Genomic DNA, 12,680 nt, shown 5'->3' on the forward strand with positions numbered 1-12,680 from the left:
ATAAATTAAGCTTAGAGATTACAAAAAAAATTGATATACCTATACAAATAAATAATCAGTTATAGTTCATGTAGATTGGGCTCTGCTTTAAAAAAGCAGACGGTAATGTCATTAGTTTTAAGATGTTTGATTATAAAGTATGTGTAATTTGTAAATTACTATACACATAATTGAATTTTGTACATACGTGTAGGTGTCATCAGATACGTTACGTTACACGATTGGCACAAGAGAAAAGTGAATGAACAAAACCCAACATATTAATATAATAGAATACAGTTCTCAGCTGACTCGCTTAGAGAAATTACGAAAATATTCTTTAAGTATAATTTCTGTTAAAAGATCACCTTAGAATTAAAACAGTGAAGTAAGATTACACAACGCCATTGAAAAAACGTTATTATCTCGTTTTGTTTCTGCAGGTGAGGAAGCGAGGCCATTGTGCAACAGTTTACACCTGTTAGCCCAGTGACCCATCTTCTTTGATAATGAAGGCACGTGTGGTGGTGATCTTCGTCTCCTGTCTGGTCGCTGGGGGCGTCCTTGCCTTGGATAGCACCGAATGGCAGGATGGGGAGTGGACCACAGAACCAGAATACAACATCAGTGCCATTGAACCGTTCAGCAAACCAGGATATATCCTTCCAGATCTTAGCATAAGTGATATCATTTCTACAGTAGGAACAATGTACCAAGCAGAAGACCTCGTCCATGCAATAGGCTCGTTTTGCATGGAGATGAGACAACTTAATTGGTTGACAAGCGGAGCCATGGAAGAGTTATGTCTACCCATCCTCGAGGCTCTGCGGAATGATTCATATGCAGAAGCATATTCTATTTGTCGCAGCTCTTGGTCCTTTGTTGCGGAACTCTTTGGAAATGAAGAAGACGAGTACAGGGACGAAGGCTACCCCGAAGGCGAATACGGAATGGAAGGCGAAGACGAGGTCGATCATGTTCCAATCAGACGAAAGCGATGGGGATTCAGCATTCCCCAGATTGAACTTCCCCCTCTCCCAGATATCCAAAATATAACTCTTCCACTCTCCCCAATCCAGGACATCCTTAATATAACCATCCCATTTTCGCCAATACATGATATTTTAAACATAACTGTTCCTTTTTCACCGGTAAACGATTTAGATTTGAATTGGACCAATCCCATATATGACGATACTGCGAATGTAATTGGAAATATAGGACTCATCCCACAATTCAATAGAAATTGGTCATTTCCATTATTCGATGGAACAGATTTTCCATTTTTCAATTTTCCTGACCAGTATGAAATATGTTCAAGTTTGGCCGGGCTCATATCTCATGACATGCCGACATATCCCGATCTTGATCATGGTAATATCTTTGGTGTGGTTCTGAAGGTCATCGTTGCCGAGCATCTTAAATCGATCCCTGGTAAATGCACGTCTTTCCTAGACGACTACGAGGGGAGTGGTGATACTGGCGGAGACCCTCTTTTCGATACCGACACTGATGCCATGATTGACGCCTTTGCAACTCTTGGTGGCTTTGATGACATCGAACAGATATGTAATGTTTCCGGTTGGGCTCTCATTATGACAGATCAAGGAAATTTCGAACTTTTTAACGAACTTGTAAACCAAACAACTGCAAGCATTTACAGTGTCATTACCAACAGAAGTCGATGCATTGATTTTGCAGATAGCCTTCATGACACTTTCGACCTAGGACGCGGAAACTTCTCCCATATCACAAGTAGCGATGCCTTTTGTGATGAACTATTTCATTATCCCTTCTGGAGAGGCAATATGAGCGAGATTGACTTTTACCTTTATGAGAACATGGATGAAAAAGATGGTTTCATTCACTTGCTCTTTTTCATTGAGATGCTTTCCCACAAATCGGACTTGGGTGCCCTTGAGTTTCTCTGCCGAATGTCTCCGTATACTGATGAAAGATTCTGTACCGCTTTGGCCTATAATGAATACAGGGATGTTTCGAGAGAAGAAATTATAGAGCGGTGTGTGAGGTACACGTCATTTAATAGCTTTGAATTTGATTTCCTGGCCCTTGTAAATGCTTTCGGGGTAGAACTTGGTTTTGATTTCTACGACTTTGGTCAAACCTGCTCACATCTGACTGATATCATCTTTAATGACGAAATCAAACAGAGATTTACCATAAGAAATGTGATCCAGATGGGAATGAAAGCATTTGGCCGTGCCCTGGCACCTATGTTCTGTGATTTGCCATCATTCCGAAACGGTTCGCTGGATTCATTAGAAGCTCCATGCGAGATTCCAGGGCGAGGTTGCTTCAATTGGACAATACCAGGTAATGACTTCTTCTTGGATCGTTTGGATGTAGGCTTTATTACCGGAACAATATTTAGCTTTCTTGGAGGCTACAGGGATGGTGATCACGTCTGCCACCAGATGGCTTTTGCATTGGAAAACGATACACTGCTAGATATGGTGGCAGGTAGATTGGAAGAGAGTATCTACAGACTGTTTGATAATGCAACATTCTGCTCTAACACAATTGACCTCATCACAAAGCTCATGGGAATTGACGCAGACATTGCTCCTTTAATCGGATTCATTAGTACCGATTCATTCTGCTTGGAAATGTCCGAAATCTTTCATCAAGAGCGCAACTACAACTTCAGCTTTGACTCTTTCCTCAATCTGTTTGTAAACGAAGTCGACGGAGGAGCACACTTTGTTACATCTGAGTCCATTATGTATGCCACGGCTGAGATGATGAAATTCGCTGCGATGGTCATCCATTCAGATACCATCGGAGATGCCATTTACACATCCTGTCTAATGTGGCAAGGGTCAGGTCCTTTCTTTTTGAGGCATATATTCGAGGTTGATGAATTTTGTCAAGCGGTATTGGCACTTGATCCAGGAAAACTTGAGCATGTGTGCATCTACGACCTCATTCCCTGGCTTAAGTATGGTCTGGACCATCATGATGACGAAAAGGAAGAAGAGATAGACTTTGATTTTGGAGGCCTTTTTGAAACTGTGGGCGAAGAGTTTGGCTTCGACTTTTCTGACTCTGACCAAAGTTGTTCTCATCTAAATGATATCTTATTCAATGAAACTGTCGCCCAATCCTACTCAATAGACAGCATTGTTGTCAAAGGAATAAGAATTATTGGGAAGACTGTATCACCAATTTTCTGTGAGTTTGAAAATCTTCCAGAGACCGAGTTAGAAGATCCATGCATGATTCCTGGACAAAGCTGTTTTAATTGGTCAAGCCGAGGAGAAGATTATTTCCATGATCGGGAAGATATCGGATTTATCATTGGCACCATTTTCAGTTACTTGGGAGGCTACAGAGATGGTGACCACCTTTGTCATCAGATGGAATTTGCACTACATGATGATTCGCAGCTTGACATGGTAGCGAATAAAATGAAAGATAGTGTATTCCGATTCTTCAGCGACCAATCTTTCTGTTCTGGAACCATGGGCATAATCAGCAACCTCATCGGACAAGACGTGGATGCAGCAACTATACTAGGCTTCGAGAATGCAGATTCATTCTGTGGAAATGTTAATCAAATCTACAACGACAATGGCGATCTTCCTGTCAATTTGGAGCCTCTCTATGTCCTGTTTGACAGTATGGATGAATACGGTGAGGTTGATTCTCATGCCATTGCCAATGCTACAATCGAAATCATCAAATTTGCCTCAATGCTCCTGCATTCCGAAGATATGGGTGATGCCCTTTCGAGGACCTGCTACGTGTGGCAGGCTTCTGCCGCAATGTTCAATGTTTCAGAGTTTGATGACCTATGCCAAATGGTCATTAAAAGCAATGCCGATGCCCTTTATGAAGTCTGCACTAATGAACTTTACCCTTATATTCACTGGCTCGAGTATGGATCAGACCGTCCTGATGAAGAAAAAGAAGAAGAAATAGACTTTGACTTTGGTGGCCTGCTTGAAACAGTGGGCGAAGAATTTGGCTTCGACTTTTTCGACTATGATCAAAGTTGTTCTCATCTTACTGATATTCTCTTCGATGAAATTGTCGCCCAATCCTACTCAATCGACAGCGTAGTTGTCAAGGGAATAAGAATTATTGGAAAGACTGTATCACCAATTTTCTGTGAGTTTGAAAACCTTCCAGAGACCGAGTTAGAAGATCCATGCATTACTCCTGGACAAAACTGTTTTAATTGGTCAAGCCGAGGAGAAGATTTCTTCCATGATCGGGAAGATATCGGATTTATCATTGGCACCATTTTCAGTTACTTGGGAGGCTACAGAGATGGTGACCACCTTTGTCATCAGATGGAATTTGCACTACATGATGATTCGCAGCTTGACATGGTAGCGAATAAAATGAAAGATAGTGTATTCCGATTCTTCAGCGACCAATCTTTCTGTTCTGGAACCATGGGCATAATCAGCAACCTCATCGGACAAGACGTGGATGCAGCAACTATACTAGGCTTCGAGAATGCAGATTCATTCTGTGGAAATGTTAATCAAATCTACAACGACAATCTCGATCTTCCTGTCAGTTTGGAGCCTCTCTATGTCCTGTTTGACAGTATGGATGAATACGGTGAGGTCGATTCTCATGCCATTGCCAATGCTACAATCGAAATCATCAAATTTGCCTCAATGCTCCTGCATTCCGAAGATATGGGTGATGCCCTTTCGAGGACCTGCCACGTGTGGCAGGCTTCTGCCGCAATGTTCAATGTTTCAGAGATTGATGACCTATGCCAAATGGTCATTGAAAGCAATGCCGATGCCCTTTATGAAGTCTGCACTAATGAACTTTACCCTTATATTCACTGGCTCGAGTATGGATCAGACCGTCCTGATGAAGAAAAAGAAGAAGAAATAGACTTTGACTTTGGTGGCCTGCTTGAAACAGTGGGCGAAGAATTTGGCTTCGACTTTTTCGACTATGATCAAAGTTGTTCTCATCTTACTGATATTCTCTTCGATGAAATTGTCGCCCAATCCTACTCAATCGACAGCGTAGTTGTCAAGGGAATAAGAATTATTGGAAAGACTGTATCACCAATTTTCTGTGAGTTTGAAAACCTTCCAGAGACCGAGTTAGAAGATCCATGCATTACTCCTGGACAAAACTGTTTTAATTGGTCAAGCCGAGGAGAAGATTTCTTCCATGATCGGGAAGATATCGGATTTATCATTGGTACCATTTTCAGTTACTTGGGAGGCTACAGAGATGGTGACCACCTTTGTCATCAGATGGAATTTGCACTACATGATGATTCGCAGCTTGACATGGTAGCGAATAAAATGAAAGATAGTGTATTCCGATTCTTCAGCGACCAATCTTTCTGTTCTGGAACCATGGGCATAATCAGCAACCTCATTGGACAAGACATGGATGCAGCAAGTATACTAGGCTTCGAGAATGCAGATTCATTCTGTGGAAACGTTAATCAAATCTACAATGACAATGGCGATCTTCCTGTCAATTTGGAACCTCTCTATGTCCTGTTTGACAGTATGGATGAAGAAGGAGAGGTTGATTCACACTCCATTGCCAATGCTACAATCGAAATCATCAAATTTGCTGCAATGCTCCTGCATTCCGAAGATATGGGTGATGCCCTTTCAAGGACCTGCCACGTGTGGCAGGCTTCTTCTGCAATGTTCAATGTTTCAGAGATTGATGACGTATGCCAAATGGTCATTGAAAGTAATGCCGATGCCCTCTATGAAGTCTGCACTGATGAACTTTACCCTCATTTTATTGAATTGTTTATTGAAGGCGGGCCACATGATGTTGATCCTAATCGTACAGCTCCCATCGTTGACTTAGTCGATTTATCGAATGTTGAAATCTGCCTCGAAAACGGCGAGGTGACTTTTGAAGGATTGGAAGATTTAGATATCTTGGCATATCTAATGCAGATCACAAGTAAGCTCTACAATGTAACCGAAATCGATGAAGATAACATCTGTAAAGGAATAACAAACGTGATACAATCAAGGAAGGACATTCCGACGCTGATCACTGAATTTGTTGTGGAATGGATGACAGTTTTTATGCCGCTTGGTGCTGAACTGTGCTCTTGTTGGGATCAAGCTTTCGGTTATATCTTCCAGGAGACAGGTGATTCAGGATTCGGTGTAGACCAACTCAATGAGATTGTCTTGATTGCTGTGGATAGCATCGGACTGGCGAGTCATCATGAGCTTTGCAACGATCTTATCCACCTCAAGCCGGGTAACATGACTGAATATGCAGAGATGATAATGGAGGAAATCCTTGATTTCACTGCTAATCCAGAGAAATGTTCCTGTACTGTCAATCGTGTGATTGATTTCATTCTTCCCTTGGTCAATGTTACAATGGAAGAATTCCACAACTACACCTACCAGTTCCTAGGGTTTGAATCAGTGGAACATGTATGCAGTTTCGTTGCTGAGTCCTTCTCGGGTGTAATCGGTAAGTCTTCTTTTTAAGGAAAGCTAATAATAAATCCACCTCCCACCCTCAAAAGATATTAATTTAGGGCTCAATCATGCTTATATTACTTCCATCACCTCAAAAAAGAATTTACAAAATGGTAATAGCACGTAATTTATTTTTTTAAAGAGGGAAAAAATCATACTGAGTTTCGAAGGAGCCAGGCATACCTGAAAAACCCCTACTTTTATTCTAAGGAGGAACTTGACTGTTCAGATTATGCATCATATCATTCTCCATCATTGGTTAATTAATGTACTCGTCCTCTGAAGAAAATACCTGTGTGTGTGTGTGTGTGTGTGTGTGTGTGTATATATATATATATATATATATATATAAGGGTGTGTGTGTGTATGTATATGTCTATATACTGTATACATTCCATTCAGAACTACTTTTATTTAATAATTTGTTATTTTTGCTTTTCTTCAAATTTTCCCAGATTGTATATATCTTTTTGTATGTTTTCTATTTTTTTTATATTTTGTGAACAGAATATTGGCACATACCAATGGTATTAAAACAAATTCAATCCAAGTAAATGCATTGATGAATGTACACTGATTTCCTCATTCTGATTTCCTTCTATGTTTCATTGCAGTCGACCCGTCAGAGATAACTTGTAATGACCAGCAAGGTGAGTATACTAGGATACACTTCAACATTCAATTATATAAGCTAAGGATTGTTTCTCTAAACACACAGCACATGATATAATAATTCGTGTGAATGCAGTTGATGGAGAATCGGGAGGGGTGGGAGTATACCACTTTGTGCGCCGATTATGACTTCAATGTACATTTGAAGAATTGTCTTTGGGATCCTTCAGTATTGGTTCGGGTATATCAAGCAAATATTACAGGTCGTGATCAAATAGATGATAGCTTCTAGTTTTAGTTTGATGAAAAGGGAGAGAAAGAGAGAAGAACATGATATCATGGATGTTATGGCTCTCTTACGACGCTGAGATCGGGGGAGCGTTCATCAACATTTTCCTCTTACAAGTTGGCAGCTAGATCTGACAACTTTCCTATTTTACTGGCTGAGAAGCACAGTTCATATGGAAACTGTCGGATAAAACTGAAATTTACGGATATAATGTCCTTTCATGAAACGCGTCCTAGATTACGCCAGCAGAGCGTGAATGTTGGTTACTCTGGGTAACATCATTAGTTTACTTCATTGAAGAGTTCACAATTGTGACAAGAGCTGTAATGACTGCTAGATGCAAAACTCAAAATCGAATACACCTTCCTCGCATGCTGAAATTGTACAGTACTCCTTTCCTGGTATTCATCGAGTCTGTGATCAGACGTAGAAAATAATGTCTATTAAATTTATACGTAAGATAGTATACAATACATTGTTGCGATTGGCATTTCTGACCCAATTAACGCCGTGTAATGCCCCCGTCCTGTCGAGCAACATCAACTCCCTAATCTTTAAGCACTAGACATTCTGTTTTCAATACCAATGTTCGCCTATTTTTACAGTTGTATTTTTCAATATTATATTCTACTCCTAGCTGTGCTTTTTTTTACCTTACGATGTTTCAAGGAGTGAAAAGAGAGATAAAAAAAGAGGATGAAGAAAGAATATCCAGTCGCTCAGTTCCCATTTTCTGCACGTGCGGATCATGAAATTATATTGTGATCGATGGGCATCCATTAAATATCTTTAAATCATTATTATCATTTTCTTATCGCTAGCACCTACGACCCAACGCACCACCCAACCCACGACCCAACCCACGGTTACGACTCAAGCTTCAACTAAAAGCTCAAATGATACTGTATCTGAGGAGGAAGGTTTGTTAATTTCAAATTTATAGAGTATACTGAAAATATCTGACTGTCTTATCCATTGCCCATTTCATTTCATTACCACTTGTATTTCTTATCTGTTTTTCATCTTTCGAACACACATCAAATTGGACTGGTTTTGCAGGAAATATGTAAAATGGTAATCCCCCCCCCCTCCAAAAAGAGAGAGGGAGAGAGACATAGAAATCTTAAGCAAAACCTACAACCTAACCTCCAAAACAAAATAAACCCTAAACCTTCTCTTATCTTTACATTATTCTGTACAAAAAAATTATTACAATCCTAAATCTATAGATGCCCTCTGAGATATTTACATAGGAGAATGATGTGTCATGTCACCAACACGTCAATAATTTTAATTGAAAATAAAAGATTTGAAAAAAGAAATAAATATATGGAATAATAATGATAATCATGAAACTAATGATAGTGATATTGAAAACATTGATGAATAGAAAAGTCAATGAATTTTATATGACTAAATGAAACGATTGGTTGAATTTAAAAATACGACTATCAATTATATCTAAGGAATATAACAAGTTATGAAGATGCAAGTAATAACTGATGAAAAAAAGACATGAGGACATTATCGGATAGTATGCAAGAAAAATTGTTGATTGGGAGAAGAAATTGCATTGAAAAAAAGACCCAAAAGTTGTAGCTCCAACGATTTGCCAATCATGATTTTTGTTTGGTTTAATGTCGATTTCAATTCATTATGATCTTTGGTTTTGTCAATCAGAATGCTTTTTCATCAGGGATTGTGCAGGCGTGTGTAACGGTGACGCTCGCTACGATTGTGCCGGAGAATGCGGCGGTAGCGCCGAACTCGACTGCGCCTTCACCTGCGGTGGTTCTGCGACCACCAACGGCTGTGGCTGGTGCGTCGGAGGTGAATCGGGGAGACCAAACGACTTCGGTTACGAGTGCGGTTCGTGCAAAGGGGAAAGTACGGCAACGACCGTCGATTGCAACAACGATTGCAACGGCACAGCTTACCGCGATGCATGTCAAGTTTGTGTTGGTAAGTAAAACTTTGATGGATCTGGCAGTGTATCATTCCACCTGCAACGGGAATGCATATATTCGGTAGATTTCTGAAAGAGATAATATACCCCGGGCTGAAATAATAATTATATCTAATTAAACAGAGTAAAAATTCATCGAAGCAATTGCGTAAGATCTGATGAAAAACAACAAATCTATTGAATTTTAAAGTTGAGCAATATTTTGTGAAGAAAGCTATATGAATGTCGTTATGAATATTCATCAGTTGGGCTGGTGAAATCATGTCCCCACTTTGTTTATTTATTTAAAAAATAATGATTATTTCATATTTTCACAAATGTGTTTATGATATATTGCCCTTGTAATGAAAATCTTAATGTACTAAAATACAAAAATTTAAGATGGAATATGACTTGATCAGCTGTCTAATTGCATTCTCATGAAGACATGCGTTCTCCAAAATAATGAAAAATAAAATTTTCAGTGTTTTGTTTGTTCTTGTCTGTTCAATTCATGTCATTTTAGTATAAGTGTGATAATGGTGATCCATAACATTTATATTAAGACATATTTTTATTATTAAAATAAATAGAACAAATTAATATAACCGATTTTCGCATTAAGGGTATGCTGAACATTTACTAGTTTCATGGATTTTCAAATGTTCCTCATTGATATCATTTCAACGCAAAAACTGACTCCTACCGGGGATGACAACATCCCGAAATGAGTATGACGATTTCCCTGGAGTGCATACATTGCGGCATTGCATAACCCTTGTGGGGGTGTCTGTCATAAGGTAGAACCATTCTTATATTGCCATTCGTCATCTTGATATCATCACGTTTCATTTTGGTTACAGGTGGCAATACGGGTGTGGATGAAGATTTCAGCGCCTCTAGCCTGAATTGCCTGGGACTTTGTGACGATAGATATATACTCAATGATTGTGACGAATGTGTGCCGAATACACTTGGGACCATTTTCTCAACAAAAGACTGTAACCACGAGTGCAAAGGACGTAAGTTTTATTCAGTTATTACATGTTTATTTTAGTGTATGAAGATAATTTCCCTTTATTGATACACGTATTTCTTGATTTGATTCTTAGATCATTGCAATATACGTTTTTAAGGTATAGAATATTGAAAAGGGGTAAGTATTGCGCAATTGTCATATTTTTCAACTCGTTTTCCCGCCAGTTTAAACAGGTATATAGACAATGACAACCAATTCACATTTTTTACATATGCATAATGTAAAAGAAACTATGTCGTGTATTTGACAGCGTCCTAAGAGGTTCATTTCCATTGGTATCGATAGGAAAGTAATGTCTGTATCTCCTTTCATTTTCTGATGATCGATGCCTCTAGTTGCCATTATCAATGAATGCGGTTACTGTGTCGGAGGTAGCACCAACAGGCCTGCTGATACCGGGCTCACTGAATGTGGAGTGTGCAATACAACATCAGATCCAGAATTCTGTTTCGGCTGTGATGGCGTCGCCTACAGGTAAGCAATAAGTGCTTGTACTTTCTTAGGTGTGAAAAATGAAAAATATATATATTAGAAGAAAGGCGACCATGCAGAGCAGAACAGGAACGTTCTTGGTGTCACGTCAGCAACACAAAATTGATAGATGATATGTCATTGAAAATAATATTCGGGCACATATTCACAAACAGGTTGACTACTTTGACCATGGCGCTATAAAGGTAGATTCTTTGGCCAATAAAAATGCCTAAACAAATACTCGTAACAACATGCAAAATTTTCATGCGTGCAGAGTACTACATAAGATACATTACCACCTTCTGTTCGCAGAACAGTGGAATTTATCCAACTCAATATAACAATGAATAATTGATTACAATTTTAAAACGTTCATTTGCGAAATGACACTTTCATTGTTTGGTCCACAGTGAAGCTGCGACCGATGCGTGCATCAATGAAATCAAAATGCCAACGTTCCTCTTCCGAAATTGCAATTTTTATTGTTTGGTCCACAGTGAAGCTACGACCGACGCTTGTGATGTCTGTGGTGGAGATGGCAGCACTTGTTTCACCGTCGATAGTATAGCCCCCTCTCTCATCCCGGCTGACACCGATTATCAGGTAACTATGATGATCAGTCGTGTTGATAATGGTGGCATTAATGATGACAATGATAATTATGAAATACATATTTATATATTTATTATTTTCATGTTTATTTTTCGTTATCATGTTTATATTGTCCTTATTTTCATTATTATTACACTTATTATTATTATCATTATCATCAATGATGTTATTGTTGTTATCATTTTTATGACTATTATTATCAGTAATAATGTTATCTTAATCGTAATCAATATGTTATTATGATTTTTGCTATCAGAATTCCCCGTAGGTGTACGTCTATGACGATCGGCCAAATTGGGTTAATAATTGGTATGATTGATGGAAAACTGCTTGTCTTTAAATTTCAAGGATTAAACAATGTACAAAGTGATGTTTTATGATCACACCATATCGGAGGGAATGATGGTCAGGGGTGTACATAAGCAGTCCATCCCAATGAAAAAAAAAATATGTACGACAAAACCCAATGAAACCTGAAGCAATACTCAAAATGACTTTATTTAAGGGATATATGTTATCGTGGTTGATATTTTGAAATCTTTATTTTGTTAGTATAGAATTATGTAAGAAATATAAGAAATTTGAATCCGATTCCCCATCCACTGTGTGATGAACTACGAAAATATTCTGAATGGGATGTGTTTCATAATCTGTTCAACCTCGGCAGGTCAAACTTCGCGGAGCCGGTTTTCAGGACGCGACCACTAAACAATGTAAGTTCCTTGATAGCAACGGCGAGCAGATCGACGCGGTGGATATCAGCAACGAGGTCGGCGATGAGTTCAATTGCACCGCTAATCTCCCTGCAGGTTTGTTGCCGAAACCAGGGCCCCGTTATAGAAAAAAATGCGATTGATTTGAAATATGAAAGGACAATTGTGATTGGTCACTTCCCTGTGCTTTGGGCAAAATGTGCAGGCAACGGTGATCTAGATTGGCCATAATTGCCATTCACCAATATTAATTGCAAACCTTTGTATAATGGTGTCCTTGTCGGGGTCATGATTTTAAAATACGACATGAAATTAAAAGATCTTGCGAACAGGGCGGAGGATTAAACATAAATCAAAAACGCCCCTCGCCCTTGAACATTTGGAGCCAACTGTCGTCTCAAAGGACTACTTCGAAATTTTATTTCATTTTTATTCATTTCGATAATGATATGTGAAACTGTTCATATACAAATATAGAGAAGAATTTAAAGTGAAAAAAGAATAAAGTGGCTTTTAGCAGAAGAAAGTGGAGACAGAAAAATTT

At 38.9% G+C, this 12,680-nt stretch overlaps 1 protein-coding gene across 1 annotated transcript in view; it reads left to right on the plus strand.

The window, feature by feature from the left end:
• The window catches only part of LOC121415809, a 43,568-nt gene that overhangs the window by 15,280 nt on the left and 15,608 nt on the right, over positions 1-12,680 (plus strand). The window contains exons 2-9 of the mRNA XM_041609139.1: positions 423-6,444; positions 7,067-7,102; positions 8,175-8,273; positions 9,034-9,315; positions 10,162-10,320; positions 10,673-10,811; positions 11,309-11,414; positions 12,091-12,232. Of these exons, the coding sequence (XP_041465073.1) occupies positions 489-6,444; positions 7,067-7,102; positions 8,175-8,273; positions 9,034-9,315; positions 10,162-10,320; positions 10,673-10,811; positions 11,309-11,414; positions 12,091-12,232 (6,919 nt within the window). The 5' untranslated portion in view covers positions 423-488. The remainder of the gene's footprint in view (positions 1-422; positions 6,445-7,066; positions 7,103-8,174; positions 8,274-9,033; positions 9,316-10,161; positions 10,321-10,672; positions 10,812-11,308; positions 11,415-12,090; positions 12,233-12,680) is intronic.

This window comes from Lytechinus variegatus, chromosome 5 (assembly GCF_018143015.1).
Source record: "Lytechinus variegatus isolate NC3 chromosome 5, Lvar_3.0, whole genome shotgun sequence".
NCBI classification, from domain to species: domain Eukaryota; kingdom Metazoa; phylum Echinodermata; class Echinoidea; order Temnopleuroida; family Toxopneustidae; genus Lytechinus; species Lytechinus variegatus.